This window comes from Oncorhynchus mykiss, chromosome 6 (genome assembly GCF_013265735.2).
Source record: "Oncorhynchus mykiss isolate Arlee chromosome 6, USDA_OmykA_1.1, whole genome shotgun sequence".
Classification (NCBI taxonomy): domain Eukaryota; kingdom Metazoa; phylum Chordata; class Actinopteri; order Salmoniformes; family Salmonidae; genus Oncorhynchus; species Oncorhynchus mykiss.
In genome coordinates this window covers 69589829-69609271 of record NC_048570.1, presented here as the reverse complement: position 1 = coordinate 69609271, position 19443 = coordinate 69589829, and the positions used below count along the sequence as shown (strand labels likewise).

General features: G+C 43.2%; 2 protein-coding genes across 2 annotated transcripts; both read right to left on the bottom strand.

The window, feature by feature from the left end:
* Window positions 1-4612: 4612 nt before the first annotated feature.
* On the bottom strand, window positions 4613-10119 carry LOC110526471 (tubulin beta-3 chain). The gene is made up of 4 exons (XM_021607465.2): window positions 9902-10119; window positions 6605-6713; window positions 6296-6406; window positions 4613-6001 (listed from the first exon to the last, which is right to left on the bottom strand). Exons 1-4 carry the CDS (start codon window positions 9956-9958, stop codon window positions 4929-4931), a joined length of 1350 nt encoding a protein of 449 aa, XP_021463140.1. The 5' UTR covers window positions 9959-10119; the 3' UTR covers window positions 4613-4928.
* A 7889-nt stretch (window positions 10120-18008) lies between these two features.
* Window positions 18009-19227, bottom strand: mc1r (melanocortin 1 receptor; the record flags this gene model as incomplete). Its single annotated transcript, NM_001195178.1, is given in 1 exon segment — window positions 18009-19227. A coding segment is annotated over 1 exon segment (1017 nt). The 3' UTR covers window positions 18009-18064.
* Window positions 19228-19443: the final 216 nt, after the last annotated feature.

The following is a 19443-nucleotide window of genomic DNA, read 5'->3' as shown; positions in this document are numbered from 1 at the left end:
AAACAGATCCACAGATGTTGCAATCTCTATTGCACTCCACACCGCTCTTTCCCACTTGGACAAAAGGAACACCAACGTGAGAATGCTATTCATTGACCTCAGCTCAACACCATAGTGCCCTCAAAGCTCATCACTAAACTAAGGATCCTGGGACTAAACATCTCCTTCTGTAACTGGATCCTGGACTTCCTGACGGGCCGCCCCCAGGTGGTAAGGGTAGGTAACAACACATCTGCTACGCTGATCCTCAACACTGGAGCTCCTCAAGGGTGCGTGCTCAGTCCCCTCCTGTACTCCCTGTTCACCCACGACTGCATAGCCAGGCATGACTCCAACACCATCATTAAGTTTTCAGCCGACACAACAGTGGTAGGCGAGACAGCCAATAGGGAGGAGGTCAGAGAACTGGCCCGGGTGGTGCCAGAATAACAACCTATCCCTCAACGTAATCAAGACAAAGGAGATGGTTGCGGACTACAGGAAAAAGAGGACCAAGTACGTCCCCATTCTCATCGACGGGGCTGTAGTGGAGCAGGTTGAGAGCATCAAGTTCCTTGGTGTCCACATCACCAACAAACTATTATGTTCCAAACACACCAATACAGTCGTGAAGAGGGCACGACAAAGCCTATTCCCCCTAGGAAATGAAAAATATTTGGCATGGGTCCTCAAAAGGTTCTACAGCTGCAACATCGAGAGCTGGTTGCATCATTGCCAGGTACGGCAACTGCTCAGCCTCCGACTCCAGCCACCCCAGTCATAGACTGTTCTCTCTGCAACTGCATGGCATGCGGTACCGGAGCACCAGGTCTTGTACCAAAAGGCTTCTCAACAGCTTTTACCCCCAAGCTATAAGACTGAACAAACAGCCAATCAAATGGCTACCCAGACTATGCATTGTGCCCCACAACCCCCTCTTTGTTTATAATCTATTCATAGTCACTTTAACTAATCCTACATGTACATATTACCTCAAATAGCCCGACTAACTGGTGCACCCGCACACTGACTCTGTACCACCTGTACAGTTGAAGTCCGAAGTTTAAATACACCATAGCCAAATACATTTAAACTCAGTTGTTCACAATTCCTGACATTTAGTCCTAGTAACAATTCCTTGTATTAGGTCAGTTAGGATCACCACTTTATTTTAAGAATGTGACATGTCAGAATAATAGTAGAGAAAATCATGTATTTTTTATTTTTTTCATCTTTCATCACATTCCCAGTGGGTCAGAAGTTTACATACACTCAATTCGTATTTGGTAGCATTGCCTTTAAATTGTTTAACTTGGGTCAAGTGTTTTGGGTAGCCTTCCACAAGCTTCCCACAATAAGTTTGGTGAATTTTGGCCCATTCCTCCTGACAGAGCTGATGCAACTGAGTCAGGTTTGTAGGCCTCCTTGCTCGCACACGCTTTTTCAGTTCTGCCCACACATTTTCTATAGGATTGAGGTCAGGGCTTTGTGATGTCCACTCCAATACCTTGACTTTGTTGTCCTTAAGCCATTTTGCCACAACTCTGGAAGTATGCTTGGGGTCATTGTCCAATTGGAAGACCCATTTGCAACCAAGCTTTAACTTCCTGACTGATGTCTTGAGATGTTGCTTTAATATATCCACATAATTTCCCTACCTCATGATGCCATGTATTTTGTGAAGTGCACCAGTCCCTTCTGCAGTAAAGCACCCCCACAACATGATGCTGCCACCCCCGTGCTTCACGGTTGGGATGGTGTTCTTCGGCTTGCAAGCCTCCCCCTTTTTCCTCCAAACATAACGATGGTCATTATGGCCAAACAATTCTATTTTTGTTTCATCAGACTAGAGGACATTTCTCCAAAAAGTACGATCTTTGTACCCATGTGCACTTGCAAACCATAGTCTGGCTATGTTATGGCGGTTTTGGAGCAGTGGCTTCTTCCTTGCTGAGCGGCCTTTCAGGTTATGCCGATATAGGACTCGTTTTACTGTGGATATAGATACTTTTGTATCTGTTTCCTCCAGCATCTTCACACGGTCCTTTGCTGTTGTTCTGGGATTGATTTGCACTTTTTGCACCAAAGTACGTTCATCTCTAGGAGACAGAACGTGTCTCCTTCCTGAGCGCTATGACGGCTGTGTGGTCCCATGGTGTTTATACTTGCGTACTATTGTTTGTACAGATGAACGTGGTACCTTCAGGCGTTTGGAAATTGCTCCCAAGGATGAACCTTGGGTCTTGGCTGATTTCTCTTTATTTTCCCATGATGTCAAGCAAAGAGGCACTGAGTTTGAAGGTAGGCCTTGAAATACATCCACAGGTACATTGACTCAAATGATGTCAATTAGCCTATCAGAAGCTTCTAAAGCCATGACATTATTTTCTGGAATTTTCCAAACTGTTAAAAGGCACAGTCAACTTAGTGTATGTAAACTTCTGACCCACTGGAATTGTGATACAGCAAATTATAATTTAAATAATCTGTCTGTAAACAATTGTTGGAAAAATTACTTGTGTCATGCACAAAGTAAATGTCCTAGCCGACTTGCCAAAACTATAGTTTGATAACAAGACATTTGTGGAGTGGTTGAAAAATAAGTTTTAATGACTCCAACGTAAGTGTATGTAAACTTCCGACTTCAACTGTATATAGCCTTGCTACTGTTATTTTTTAGTTATCTACTGTTTACCTAATACCTATTTTTACTTAACTGCACTGTTGTTTAAGGGCTTGTAAGTAAGCATTTCACTGTAATGTCTAAACCTGTTGTATTCGGCGCACGTGACAAATAAACTGATTGGCCCCTCCATACGTTCTGTGTGTCGTGATCCAGTGCATCAGTCTAGCTGGTCTGTGCTGTGAGCTGTATATGTCGCTTTCCTCTACAGCTTGGCTGCAAGTGAGACACTGACTCACTAGGCCTCTCCCTACAGTCAACAGGCCTTCCTCATCTCTATGCTTCCCACATGAGAAAATACTACAGTTTACTATAGAATACTACATAGAATTCTATAGTAAACTGTATAATAATATACTACACCCGTGTCCCTTGATCATGTGTAGTACTTACCATAGAATGTTGTAGTATACTGTAGAATACTATAGTAAATACTACAGTATTATCAGAAAAAAAACCTGTAGTAAATACTACAGTAATGTCCACAAAACCACTACCCTTTTTCACTATAGTAAATACTACCGTATTTAATTTGCATACACCCTGCTCATTCCTCTCCTCCATATCGCAATTTGTGCCAACCATAAGTGAGGAACCTACATGCCAAGTATAAACCATATATTGTAATCCCTACAGGTTATAGAAGAGAGCAGAAGCTCTGAGCTGTCCGTTCAGACTCCCAATCCTATTTACAGGTTATGGAAAATGTGCTATATTAGTATTTCTCCAAAAGGTTTCCTGAAGGAGAAAGCCTCCACTTCTATGCCAAAGATAAAACAAAAACACTACAGTAAATACTAAAGTATACTACAATATGCAAAGACACTACATCAATTACTAAGGTATATACTACAGTTTCTTTTACCAGTATTTATACTGTGTGTTCTGTGATACTGTATAAAGAGCTGCTCTGCCCAGGGCCCCTTCACACAGGCTCTAAGTGCTGAGGCATCGCCAGCATGTGATCCACCCAGCCGACTGGCCCCATACATTGTAGAAGAGAGAGCACAAACAGCCTCCATCTCTCTAACCAGAGAGATAGTCACTTCTCCTGTTTCTTCAAGAAATGCAGGTGTTTTCTTGGGATTGTTGATTTGTTTTTGAACGTGTCATATTCGCGGCACTCTCCACATTTCACCTGTTCCTCCTTGTCCTTCAAATCAATTGGCTCTAACCGTATGCACTAGTGTCTGCCTCCTTTTAGAACAGGGCTAAGCGACTAGATTTTGTTCCAACAAGGCACCACACCTGACCATCTAAACTAATTGAGCAGTTCAGTGATTGACTAAACTCAACACACCTGGTCTTCCAGGTCGGTTAAATCCAAAACATGAAGTGCCTGCGACACTCCAGGACCAGGGTTGCCTACATGTTTTAGACCATGCAGATAAGTATGTAACTGGAAGGCCTTCAGCAGACTATCTTGTAGATCAGCAGTGTCACACTCATTCCATTAGGGCCTAGCCCTAGTATCTGCTGTTTTTTCATTTCAATTAAGACCTAGACAACCAGGTGAGGGGAGTTCCTTACTAGTCAGTGACCTTAAGTCCAAGGGAGGAGAAAAAAATCAGACACGCAACCCCTCTGTGGAATCAGTTTGACACTTGTTGTAGATCATCCACCATCTTAGCTCCTCACAGACTGTTCCATCCAGACTCCACCCATGCTGCTCAAGGTGTGCCTCAACCTCCAGGGGACTGAGATCCAGTATTTTTATCCAGCATCTAGGTCACCTCCACATGGGACTGTCATGCAGTGGAGTCCAAGTTCAACAAGGCTCTGCTTTATCCTATTTCTCTAGAAGAAAGACCCCTAGTCATTGTACTGCAATACACTGTTCCGGTTTCCACTAAAAACAACCTCAGAAACCCTGAACACAGTGTAGCAAAACAAGATGGTGTATAATATGTTTAATATCCCAAAACAAGTCAGAAAAAGCTAATTACAAAGTAGGCTTGAACATGTTTATTATAAGAAATTAAGGGATATTCGTCATCAGTTTATGAGACACTTTATTTCACCCATTCAACTTAGTGGTCTGTCTGGGAGGTTTTTATCAACAGGATAAATCAACAGGAGGCCATGAGTTGGTCAGAGGGCTAAGAGAATTGGGGCTAACAGTTAGCAAAGACAGTGAGAGCAGGGAGGGGTATAGGGAGGGCGGGTTATACAGTACAGTGTACATGAGGCAGATAACAACCCTGCTACACATAGACAAAGCGCTGTCGGCTGGGTTTCCACAAGCTTGGCTCTTCTTCCAAGGTGTTCACCGGGCCTGGCTCTCTGACTCTTCCTCATCCTCTTCATACATCTCTCCCTCCTCCTCGGTGGTGGCGTCCTGGTACTGCTGGTACTCTGACACCAGGTCGTTCATGTTGCTCTCTGCCTCGGTGAACTCCATCTCGTCCATGCCCTCTCCGGTATACCAGTGCAGGAACGCCTTGCGGCGAAACATGGCGGTGAACTGCTCAGAGATGCGCTTGAATAGCTCCTGGATGGCCGTGTTGTTCCCGATGAAGGTGGCGGACATCTTGAGACCGCGGGGCGGGATGTTACAGACGGCCACTTTGACGTTGTTGGGGATCCATTCAACAAAGTAGCTGCTGTTCTTACTCTGGATGGCCAACATCTGTTCGTCCACCTCCTTCATGGACATCTGACCACGGAACACCATGGCTACGGTCAGGTAGCGTCCGTGACGCGGGTCGCAAGCGGCCATCATGTTCTTGGCGTCAAACAACTGCTGGGTGAGCTCAGGCACAGACAGTGCATTGTAGCACGCACTGCCACGCGCCGTGAGGGGGGCGAAGCCAGGCATGAAGAAGTGCAGACGGGGGAAGGGCACCATGTTGACAGCCAGTTTGCGGAGGTCAGCATTGAGCTGGCCGGGGAAGCGGAAGGAGGTAGTAACACCGCTCATGGTGGCCGACACCAGGTGGTTGAGGTCTCCGTAGGTGGGCGTGGGGAGCTTGAGCGTGCGGAAGCAGATGTCATAAAGCGCCTCGTTGTCAATGCAGTAGGTTTCGTCTGTGTTCTCCAGCAGCTGATGGATGGACAGGGTGGCATTGTAGGGCTCCACCACTGTGTCTGATACTTTAGGGGAGGGCACCACGCTGAAGGTGTTCATGATACGGTCAGGGTACTCTTCCCGGATCTTGCTGATGAGCAGGGTCCCCATGCCAGAGCCTGTGCCCCCTCCGAGGGAGTGGGTGAGCTGGAAGCCCTGGAGACAGTCACAGTTCTCACATTCCTTCCTGACTACGTCCAGTACTGAGTCCACCAGCTCTGCTCCCTCTGTGTAGTGGCCCTTGGCCCAGTTGTTACCAGCTCCACTCTGACCTATAGGGCAACAACACACTTCAAGATAGAGCTTCAGCAGTTATCAACGCTGCACTTGTACAGGAGCTACACATTTACATAATGTTTTAATGACATTTGGGAGCATTTACTGTAAGTAAATAAAAGCAAATGTCTTTAATGGAAATATTACATCAAACTATTTATGTTGTTAGTGATAATGACAGAAGAGACTGTAAATGGCAGATTGTGGTTAGGCCGTAACAGCCACTCTTCTAATGCTATCACTGAGCACTGTGGCCATATTTAACCCACGTTGGACAGACAGATACTGACCGAAGATGAAGTTGTCTGGTCTGAAGAGTTGTCCGTAGGTCCCAGAGCGAACACTGTCCATAGTTCCTGGCTCCAGGTCTACTAGGATGGCCCTGGGGACGTACTTAGAGGCTGGGGAGAGACAGCAGATGATGTTACCTGCAACGCCCTAATAAATACTACTGTATATCACAGTCAAGTTCAGTACAATAGGATTAAAGTGGATATTCTCAAGTCTAGGTCATTACAAGTATTGAGCAACCGGGCTTTTAGTGTTGTGTTGTTTCTGGGCTTGTGTAGATGTGTATTTAGTTCCAGTATCAGACTCACACGAGGCCTCATTGTAGTAGACACTGATCCTCTCCAGCTGCAGTGGGGAGTCGCCCTCATAGTTCCCTGTAGGGCTGATGCCATGTTCATCACTGATCACCTCCCAGAACTGCACAACACAAAGACACAAACATTACCAGTAACACATAGTTCTATACAAGCAAAGTGGATGGAAATTTCTCAGCAGCTTTATAGTCGGGACCATATTGAACTATCACTGGGGTACTTGGAGGTGAATTAATGGGGGGCTCTAGTAAAAACGGTGGGCCAATGTAAGTTGGGATAGTGGGCATCCAAGCTTTGTCTGCTATCCGTCCTGGGTTCTGCTCCATGACCCCATTTAAGCCAACAGTTAGTCCAGCTGTCTCCACCCTCCCCCAGGGCCACAAAAATCATACTGTGGTAGAGGCCCTCTCAGAGGGGACAGACTCCATCTGGAGAGGCTCTCTCTGCTTCAACATACACACATACATACATAAATATGCCTCCACACACGTACAGAAAGTGTGTTGCTAGGTTAAAAGACAAGAGGACACTGCCTAATGTAGTCCCCTTGATCACTTCAAATATGTATACTGTCACTGAGTATATAGCCCAGTGTGTGTGTGTGTGTGTTTATCAGACAGAGACACAGACAAAGGGAGACAGACAGAGACCCATGAAAGTCTAAAATAGAACACAGACAGACCCCCGCAGGCCCACACAGTCATCACTATCAAGGGCAAACACAGGACACGTACTTGGAAGGAGGATGCCAAATGGCCATATCAAATCATAGATTAGATGCTGTCAATTTTACTGTGCTAATCTCAGTTTCTCATTACTATGCAATAGAAGGTCCTTACCTGCAAAGTGCTGTTCTCCTTTAAGCAAAAAACACCATCTGGGCATTCACTAAAAGCAGACAAACACCAAAACGATACTGTGCACAATAAAAATGGTCACTCAAAAGCCCCATATCAATCCCATATTGGTATCAGTGTGTTAATCCCATATCTGTGTCACTCAACAGCCAGCCAGATGGAGTGACATTAATCCCATATGGTGTCAGTGTGTTGACAAAAATGACCTTTCCTCTATCCGGCTGTCTAGACTGCTGTGACCAAGGGCACCACACCCAGTATGAAGACTATTTTAGGTCTGAGTTCCGACAATGGTGTCCCTCTTCCTCTCCCCAGGTGAAGTACTCCCTCCCTCTACTCCGCAGAAGATACTCCTTAGTTCTCTAATTATCTATCCTGTCCCAAACAGATGTCCCCTGCCATCTAAATCAGTAATTAGGAGTTCCTCTTGTTCCTTAATTATGGCTCTGTAACTTAATCTGGCAATGTTTATTCTAGGGGACAAACAAAGAAACAGACAATAAATCCAAAAGAGAGAGACAGAGAGATTAAAGGGAAACCGCTAGACAGCGATAGAGAAATCAGCGTTAGATGACTAAAGACTATGTAGGGGATTTCTGCTCTCTCATTCTCAGTTACGATCGCTACACTGGCAAAAGTGTAGATTTCTTCCGTTGTTATCTGACTTCATCATGTACTGCATTAGCAATGGCAGATGTGTGGTGCTAGTAGACAGACTGCCATATCATAGTTGAGCATCAAAATGAGGTCACCATTGCAGTATATCAGATGACAAAAAGTCCCACTCCCAACACATTCTCTCCCCCTCCCCATCTCTCTGGGTTTCTCTTTGTTGGGAGTAACCTGAGCATTAGGAACAAGTCATTTTCCCAACAACTGCCCCATTAGAGAAACGGTGGTCAGAATCAGCAAAAGAGCCGAGTCACTAGTGAAATACTCCAGAGGGGAGTGAAGAAAAGTGGACACATGACACGTTCACTTGTTCAGCTGTGGTCATACAAGTATGTTTCAGCTGATGCTGTAGTTGTACATTTGGTTCTGGGTAATGATGATTATGGTGATGAGGCTGATTATGATGAGGAGGAGGTTACGTAGCTGTCCAAAATCACTACGGAGGCACCTGAGGCTCAGGAAAGGCTGCCTTACATGTTATGAATAATAAATGTGCTCATCAGGTTGACGAGACAGTATCATTAGCCCCCCTATGTCTTTCACTCTGAAATGATTTCCATTTATGATCCACCATGTTGAACAAATCCATGATAAATAGTCTCCAGCTCCAGTAGAGACTCACAGATCATAGTGAACTAATTAATGTAGGCTATCCCCAGATGGTCAAAACAGAACAAAAGAGAAGAAGAACTCTAGACCGGTTTAGTTTTAGATGGTCACATACAACATCACCTGATTGGCTGGCTGTAAGTGCAGGCGATGTCATCCAAAACAGAGCAACAACAAAATAAGAAACTGTCAACTGTAGTCTAAAAAACAGCCTCACAGTCACAGACCATAAAAAAAATGCATTACAGTTTAGTAAGAAAAGCTTTCAGCATTTAGGCAATACCCTTCCTGAAGACTCACTGTCTAATAGACCATCAAACCTGAAAGCAACCCAAACCACTAGTCAGTGCGATTGTAGGTTATCTGCAGTGGTAATTTAGGACCAGTTATCATAATTTGATCCTCCGTTAACAAAACTTGGATTAACTGATCCATTCAGTTTGCTGCGAAGTCAAACACGTCATATATGTCTATCTATTTAGGCGATCAACTACCACATCTACTGGAGGCTGGAATGCTGCTTAGAGAAAGAGAGCTATACTTGTCATTGTGACAGTGGCCTGTAAACTGTGTTCGGCCCTCAGTAGAGTGTTTGCGCAGCGGGACCAGCCCCAACAGTCCGAGCCTTTGTCTGGCCCCCCTGCAGTCCACCCGAGGGCGTGGTGGTTTTCAACAGTGTCTCACCACGCCTTTCTGTGCATCAACACTCGCAGTTTACAAAAGATGGTGGATCTCTGGCCGCTTACCATTAAAACAAATGGTCACAGTTCCGGCCTGGTTAAGGTGTGGGCTCTCCCATAGGCACCAATGAGACAGCATCTGGGTCACGTCTGTTTACTCTATTGACTGTATATGACCCAGAAAAAAGGAGCGAGTGAAATGCCTCACTTCCTTTCCCGTCTCTGAGTTTAGTTCCATCTACCCGAACTACGCATCTATTGCAATCTGCGACACAAGCGGGGGTCCCAAACTATTCAACTAACGTTACTGAGTAAACCAGCTGCCCCACAACTTCGGTATAACTACATATATACGAATGCATTACATTTTAAAAAAGATTGTCACAATGCTTTAAAATGGAACAACGGCACTTGCGTAAAAATATTCTAACGGTTAAACTAGTCAGCTGTTGGGAATAGTATTTTGTTTATACCTTGGCTCCGATCTGGTTGCCACACTGGCCGGCTTGAAGGTGAACTATTTCCCTCATCCTGTCCTCTGTGTGTTATGTTCGTTTTCTTGTGGGCGAGTTGACTGTTGTGGGCGAGTCGGAGAGAGCGCTGATCCCAGTCGCACACTGAAGCAAAGGGATTGGTATGTGCTGAGTAGAGGTTTTATCTTGCGCAGGTCTGCTGTGTGGCGAAACGGGTAGTATGTTCCACCAATTGCTGACGTCATCTATGTCCTGGAGATAGACAGTCGCTGACCAATGGCAGACACCTGCGACAGAGCATCCCAGTGTGTGAGTCAGGGAAAAACTAACGGGACGCGGTTGACTTGCAAACTTGCAAACCGATATTTAATTTTCGAATTGGTTAACATTTGGTGAAGGTTAAGGTAAGGGTCAGTAATAGATTTAGGCTAGTCGTGGCTGTCAAAGGGATGCTGTTCAGAAACACACATGTACACGCACGCACGCACGCACGCACACACACACACACACACACACGACCACCAACATTTGAAAAATCCCAGAGTCATGGTGGAAGCAACAACACAGCTTAGTTAGATGTCAGGGTGATGAGAGAGGAGAGAAAATGATCTTAAACACTGAACAGTGTTACTGATTCTTGCTCTGTGTGCACATAGTCTTGTGGCATGGTGCATTTTTTCTATAGACTAGGAGATCACTCACACCTACATATCCTTAATGACAGAGATTAACAATTTCTTACAGAAAAATATATATTTTCCCAAAGTCAGTCCCTTAACTGTAATCTCAGAAACATTAAGATTCAGTATCGGTAGATTCAGGGAGGAAGAAGAGTGGAGCACAGTGAACACTGATGACCACAACCTTGCTGTGGCCCTTATTAGCATGAATTATCATACAGTTAGCAACTTATTACTTATATACTTATTAGCAATCATTATACAGTGAATAGTCTGGTCCAATGATGTTTTATCTATGCCTCAACTCTCTGCAGTCTCTGCCCGCTGAGATATGTATTGATTGCTGAGTCAGGTAGCAGTTGTGGTTAAGTGCTCTGAGGAAGACTCCAGTGGCGCTCCTCATGGACAGATGGTCTGCCTATGAAGCAGGTCCTGTTTGTGTACTTGTTTGTTTGTGTGCACGTGTGTGTATGAGACATCTACAGTACATGCATACAGTACATCTCACACTGTAAGTTGCGTCTGTTCCAGTAGCCGTGTGTTCTGATTTCCAGAAACACGATTGTGATGGGCCATTAGTCTCTTTGGACGTCTGGGCCTGCTTTGTCTTCACACAGAGCCTGTGGAGAGGATGACAAGCCAACAGCCGTGAAACCAACAGCTGAGGAACCTCTGCTCTGAGCACAGAGACCAGTATGAGGCAGCCACCACAGCCCCCTCCTCTCTGCCCCCTCAGTGTCTGCCAACCACTGCTGCTTAGCAACTAGATCCACACAATGTGAGCGAGCCTCTGTCACTAATCAGCCACACAGTGTGGGATAGCTGTTGATTTCCTGTTCGTCTGCTAATACAGCTGAGCTAACTGCTTTAGCAGAGGGGCGTTCACCTGTTAGAACATCATTGAACCATAGTGTCCCTCTAAAGATGACACTAACACCAATGATTACGTTACTGACCACACTGCCATAGACAAGGGAGTGGAAAACTAGATCAGAGGGATTATGTATGGAATCCGACTGGGTTTGAGAGCTGAAAGTTGAATCATGGACTATGTCACTGTTCTTTAATCCCAAAAGTATCCACATCCTGTGGGTCTCCAAGACCACGTCTGTAGAACACTGGCCCATGCACTGCCAATTCTGGGGGTAGTGAGAAAAACTGAGGCTAAATGTTTTGCCAGCACTGGTCAAGAGTTGCTTGTCCACCCCTCCCACGTCTCAAAGCCAATATGGCCATCTAGTGGTCAGAAACTGCCAGAGCCTCTCTAACATGTTTGATATAAAGGGCCCCAATAGTGGCACAGAGTGTGGTGAAGCTGATCAAATTGATGCTACTGTCATATAACCCTCCTTCAAAATGATTAAATCATGCATCTCATAACTTATCTATCCTTCTCTGACTCTGCATCATGCCAGTAAGGTTAGAGAGGAGGATTGCCATGATGAGTCACACAGCACCAGTGGACTTGATGACAGGGTTATCTGGTCAACAGTTATAAAATGCCAGTTCACATCATGAAGCACTGTTGATGAGACAGTATCCATATTTGAAAGGCCTTAAGTGAGTTTAAGACTCACTTCATTTTTGGTTGATTCTGAGGACCTCTCTTATTCATGACAAAACCACTATTGAGATGTATTCTGAATGTCCGGTGGGAAATAAATTGTAAACCAATACGTCTGAAACAACCTCTGTATAACCTCTCACCTCAGAAAGGGATTGAATGTGGAGTTTTCTAGACCCACACAAACACAATTAAATTGGGCACTTGGTATGACCCCATACCTAACATTTTGTCTCCCTAAGAGTTTCAAACTGTCCTTTATCTAACCTCTCTTTAAAAATGAGCATACCAGCTAATTTCAGCATTTCCCAGTAATGTCTCACTTTCAAATTAACCTATTGCTGACGAGAATACTGTAGTTAGATTTTCATGGAAGCTTCCATGCACAGAACTCAAACAAATACTTGTGCTATTTTTTTGATTGGGGTCGTATCACACAGTTTACAGTTTCATACTTACGTACAGTTGATTGTATAGACCATTGTTGAAAATATAACCTATACAGGGTTAGGCAGAAGGCATCAACAGGCAAGTAAGAATGTTGGTTACCTAATTTGATTCCAGTGTGACTAGGAGACATTGGACTCAGACCAGACTTTCTTGGGGAAAACACGTACAGTATGGAGCTGTACAATGGAGCCTGTACAATCAGGTCATTGTCAGGATTTCAAGCTCTCATTTGGATGCCAGCCACTAAATGATTACTGCACCCATCTCACCCCAACCTCAGTCATCCATCCATAACCCCTACATGCCTAATCGCCTCTATCGATGTTCTCTGATTAGATGTGGTGACCTCAGAGGCAAGGCAGGGGGACTGTGTGCATGCAGAGACACTGTGTTCCAGATACACATTTTCTGAGCAGTTTTCTGCGTAGACCCTTCCATCATTTTTACATGGTTCCTGAGATGTTGCACTTCTACTGTCATTGTACTGATTTATCTGCACAGACATGCATAGAATCCCTGTACTTGGAGTGCACCCAAGGTCAAAAGGGGCATGACTGAGGTTACACTATGTCCACATTGACTTCATCATGTAATACCCTAAAACCGAAACTATTATAAAGCACTATGATGAATTTGAGTTTGAAGGGGAAATATTTTTCATTTATAGGACTCATTTGTCAGGATGGGGTGTAAGCTTCCTCCATAGGTTGCAACAATGAGGGCAAGCATGTTGGTTCTTCAAGCCAAAGCAGTGGAAGATGTGAACAGAGCGGCTTTGTGTAGCAGAGCTAATGGAGAAGACACCAGTTGAGCGTCAGCCCCCCCTATTGCTTCAGTGAAGTGACAAGAATTCCTATTTGATGCCTAATAAAGGGCCCCCGAAAAAAATTGTTGATATGAAAGCCCTCTGTTATTCCAGGCGCTCAGTCCTCCCAAAATACACAGCCTACCCCAGGGCCCACAACGACTGGCTAACACGTGGAGAGGGTCCACAAAGTTCCAAAGGTTACAGTATCATCAACACACTCTCAATCTCAGATGCTGCTCAACCACTTTTCTGTTTATTTGGTAGAAGGCTCCTGTCACATCTTTGCCTACAGCATATGGCTTTGGTTGACTTGGTTGACTTTGGTTGCCAATTGAAGTCATTCAACAAACAATAGTGCAAAGGAAATCTAGAAAGCTCACAGACAAACACGCTTTTCATTTCACCCCGAAGGAAAGGAACTAGGTGATTTGTGAAGGTTATGGTTCAAAGGCTTTGATTTTAAAACGGGGATCAGAAAATTATCCAACTTAATTAAGATGCCCATAAGCAGCTTTTAATTTCCCCCATCAGTTTAAAAATGTCTCCTTCCATTAAAAAGCACCCCGGGGTCAGCTAGTTGAATGGACCTTGTGTATCAGAGGGCAGCTTAACTAAAAATAAATGCATTTTAAAATACATTGAAAAAATTATTTGTCAATCCCATGATAGCAAGTATACAGCTGTATAGCCTGGCTCAAAACAAACTGTCCTCCTCTCTTCCTGGTCTTGTATCAGCCAGGCTAATACAGCTGTATATAATGGTATTCTTATATTAAAAATAGTGTCTCCAAATATATTGATACCTGAAATAGAAAAAGGAAGTCATTATTATATTTCAAAATGATTTACTAATATATTAAAAGTGATTGAATCTTTCTTTGGAGGACTTAAAAGAGCAGTGGACTGTAGGCCTAGTGGACTGTAGACCTCTCCTCTTGTCTGAGAGAGGAGGCAGTTAGACAGACGGTCAGCCCAGATTACAGTGAGGACCTTCATATGGACAAGAGAGACACATACAGTATTTCAGAGTGAACTAAATTAATTATCACATAACATCACTTGTGGCTTGAGAAAAGGTTGAAATTACACTTCTGGACCAAAATATTTTTTTATGAAAATGTTTTTTTTTTTATCCACAGGATCAATCACATGTTGACTAAAAGAAATGAGGATTGACATCAACAAACATTACACGATTAAGAAATGTATGACATGCAATATGTACACTGTACATACAATAACAAGAGCAATACATATTTTTTGATTAATTATGTTATTATTAGTATTGCAAAAATAATAATAATTATTAATTATCTATATTACAACAATATTATAGCAACAAATGATATGACAACAATAATGTTATAATGATATTGTTATCATGCGTACTATCACTGTCCTCATTACTGATGCTGTTATTAAATAACACACCATCATGAAATAAAAAATAAAAAATCCCAGAAATGTTCCATACACACAAATAGCTTATTTCTCTCAAATGTTGTGCACAAATTTGTTTACATCCCTGTAAGTGAGCATTTCTCCTTTGCCAATATAATCTATCCACCTGACAGGTGTGACATATCAAGAAGTTGATTAAACAGCGGGATCATTACACAGGTGCACCTTGTGCCGGGGACAATAAAAGACCACTTTAAAATGTGCAGTTTTGTCACACAACACAATGCCACAGATGTCTGAAGTTTTGAGGGAGCATGCAATTGGCATGCTCACTACAGGAATGTCCAACAGAGCTGCTGCCAGAGAATTTAATGTCAATTTCTTTACCATAAGCTGCCACTAACGTTGCTTTAGAGAATTTGGCAGTATGTCCAACCGGCCTCACAACTGCAGACCCCGTGTAACCACGCCAGCCTCTCCACATCTGGCCTGGGTGGTGGGTGGGCCTGGCTGACAAGTGGTTGGGCCTATGCTCTACAAGGCTCAACTATGGCTGCACCCCTGATTGGCTGGGCCTGGCTCCCCAGTGTGTGGGCCTGGCTGGCAAGTGAGTGGGCCTATGCTCTCCAAAGCCCACCTATGGCTGCACCCCTGCCAAGTCATGTGAAATTCATAGATTAGGGCCTAATGAATTTACTTCAAATGACTGATTTCCTTAAACAAACTGTAACTCAGTAAAATCTTAGAAATTGTTGCATGTTGTGTTTATATTTTTGTTCAGTACATATCAGTACAATGTGACCATAGCAAGACCATATGTTGAAATAAGGTAAAAAAGTAATCAAATGTACACATTTACAATGAGATAAGTTTGAGCCTTGGTTTTTACACATAGCCATAAAATAGCATGGATTGTTTAAAGAGATGAATATTGATACCCTCGAGGCTTTTGAAAATGTTATAAATATGTTGAAACATTCAAAGTATTCAGTACATCCATAACACAATTAAAAAACATGCCTAGCCGACATTACATGGGCTACTTGTGAAATAAACATTTTGTTTCTGTCTATGCATACATTATTATTTGCATTAAAATGGGGAGGATAATCTTAAAATGTCTGATCTGTTTTAAGATTACAGTAAAACTTTTTACACGAAATCCCAAAGATTTATTTCAATTTATAGGCAATTTTCGTCAAAGGCCTAAATCATACCGTGAAACTTCTTTGTACATACTTGGAAATGGGATGTTTACAAATAATGACTGAATAAATAAAAATACAATTCTCTATATAGACCAATTAGGCTATTATTGGACTTCACAATGCACTAATTGTATTTAATCAAAACGTGACAGAATTGTTCTCTTGTACAAAACAACTTCATGAATAAATTTTGTGCATCTTTATTTGACTCCATACAAAGCATCAGTGCTAGTGTATATCATTAGGCCCATGGATTTTCCTTCAACAATAGCCTCTTTCAAACAACATCCTTTTCCCAACAACATTCCGGGAAATTCTTTCCTATTTTAAATAGAACACTTTGCTATATCTTATTTAAAGTATATTTCCAGTGTTGGCTATATGATTAAAGCACAAATTACTATTTGTCCTACATAGTACACTGTAAAATAATCATGTTATTTTTATGCTAACTTACTGGCAGCCAGTTACCTGTAAATTACTTTAACAAATTTTACAGTATGTTACCGTAAATTCCAAAGCAACTTTGGTTTAACAATACATTAATGTAGAGCATTACTATAAAGTTTACAGTAATGTACTGTTAAACCTAAGTTTCTTGGTGCCTGAGAAAACTGGACCCGCAGCTTTTACAGACATTGGCATCTTTGAAAAAGTTCTGTCAGTTGCTGTTGTATGGAGATGATAACTACACAGCAAATTTGAGGGTGTTAAAATCTCAGTGTTGAGGTAAAAAGTGTTGTGAGTGTTATATTGGAGTGTCGATTCTGGTGGGAATAACACCAGTGGGAGTGAAATTAAAAAACACCTGCAGTGAATAAATGAAGTTACTTGAATCACAGTGGAATCAACACTGTTGTTGTTATTCGGCTGTGTTGAGTTAATTTCCGTTAACTCTCTCAGATTGAAGACATGGGAGGGTCCTCATTATCATATTTCCCAGCATGCTTTGTCCGGGTGGTTTTTAGAAGAGTTTGTTTTAATATCTAGACCTATGTTTCTGCATGCACCTTGATTGATTCATTGATCTTATACCAAACAAAGATAAATAAATAAAACATTAACTAATCCAATCTGTAAGTAGTTGTCCTTATTTCACCCGTTATTGAGATGGTTGTTCCAGTTTAGATGGTTAAGGAAGTCTCATTTATCAATCTTCCCTACCTTGGCAGTCATTCTAACTGCAGTTGTGGGTGTTGGATATGCAAACTGACTAGATTCCAATAGGATTTATACAACACTTTGAAAGACAGAATAATGTGACTTGCTAATGTGGCCTGTCCTGGGCACAGACTTCAAATCAATGTTTACTCCATGTTGGTTCAACATCATTTAAAAAAAGTAATGTATATGTATTAACATAAATAATTAAATTTTTATGATCAAATATTCACTTAGTCACTCATTAGGTGAAGGCTAGAAAACTAAAAGCCATCGAATGCAACAATCATTTCTCTGTCACTAACAAATACACAGAAAAAATAGTAACACTGGGAAATAAATGTGCAGTCTTTACACCCTAAAGTGTTAAAATAACACTCCAAAATGAGTTACTGTAACACCACAGGTGTTAATTCGCTAACACTGAGAAAGTGTAACAGCATCAGCTCTTATTAAGTGTTAATTTAAGTGGGAATTTGCAACACCCATTGTGCTAGGGATGTTGATTTATCAACACATTTAAAAGTGTTAGTTTAACACTAGGCTATTTGAGATGGTAACATATGATTTCCAAGAAAGTGATACATTTAACACTGTGGGTGTTACAATTCTGATCACACATTTGCTGTGTATAATTAGATATAAATGATTCAGATTATGATTCAAGTATTTATTCGACACGCAAGAATAGCACATATGTATGGCTTGGCCTGCAACATGGAAGAGGCCAGGGGTTGGTAAAAGGTCCCATTCGTGGCTGTGCCGTTGTGCGCAATCCAACCTGAGGTCTCATTAACCATGTATTTCAGTTAATTCAACAACAACGGCAGGCATACGCCTAATAGTGCCGCAAATATCAAATAATATTTTATTCCTGAACAAATCCCGCAGTCACGTGAACTTCCATGGAAATAGACACTCAAGTATGGAATCGCATCGAAAGGTGACGCAGGAGCAGAAGAGCAGCTCCTTGAGTGTCTTGCGCAGCTCCTGGCTCCTATAGGCGTAGATGAGAGGGTCGATGAGCGAGTTACAGATGATGAGGATGAGAAAGAGGTTGAAGTAGCTGAAAAAGCAGGTGCAGAATGGGGTCGTGGGGCAGGTGAGGATGAGAATAAGGTGGAGGAAGAAGGGTCCCCAGCAGAGGATGAAGACCCCTAGCAGGATAGTGAGCGTGATGGCGCCCTTCATGCTCGTGCCCTGGCGGCGAGATTTGTAGATGGCCATGATGCGCCGCGAGTGCACGTGCGCCAGGATGAACATATGCATGTAGAGCACAGCGGTGAAGACGAGAGTGATGCAGAAGAAGGTGACGAGGCATACAATGACGGCGGTGTGAGAGTGGTAGACAATAAAAAGTATGCTGGCGGTGATGCTGGTCAGCCACACCATCGCGATGATGGTCACGGCGCGCTGCGTGGTCATAATGCTGTGGTAACGCAGCGCGTAAAATATGGTGATGTATCGATCGGCGGCGATGGTGCACAGGAAGGACAGCGACGACACCACCGAGCTGCAGTTCATGATGTCGATGACGTTGTCCAGGTGCCGCAGCATTTCAGGTGTGACAACTAGCAGCCCGTGTTCGGTGAGCAACATGACTATGGTCTCCACCACGTTGGCGACGCTGACCAGCATGTCAGAGACGGCCAGGCAGCATATGAAGTAGTACATGGGCGAGTGCAGATTGCGGTTCTTGATGATGGCCAGCACCACTAAAATGTTCTCCACCAGACTAATGAGGCCCAGCGTCAGGAACAGCTCCTGTGGAATGCGGAGCGAGCAGGTCGTAGAGTTCTGCTCCCTGGCGCCGGTGTTGTTAGTGCTGTTCTCACTGTACACGGTGAGGGTGCTCAGCTCCATGTGGTGGTGCATGATGAAGTTGTGTTGAGACGTGTTGTCCATCATGTCTGCTGCTCTCTGCTGTAATAGGCTGCTGAATGAGGTGGAAATAAAATGCCTTGAAATATTTTCTTTGTGGTCTCTATAGTGTAACAGAATTAACAAGTTATTCTATAGACATCATATCCTATTCGACTGGACTGTGACCGCAGGAAAAAAAGAGCACAGAGTGTGAGGTGAAAGTAGTTTAGGTCACGTTTATGTCGCAACCCTGAAATTGGAGTGATATTTTCCCACAAACTGAGGTCTCCAGAGCGAACTTTAACACAGAGTGAAGAGCCCAGATGCTCACAGTGGAGAATCATCCATGTGAAATCGTCTCTTTCCCAAGTAACTGTTTAGATTCAAAGGTTTATCCAACTGTATGT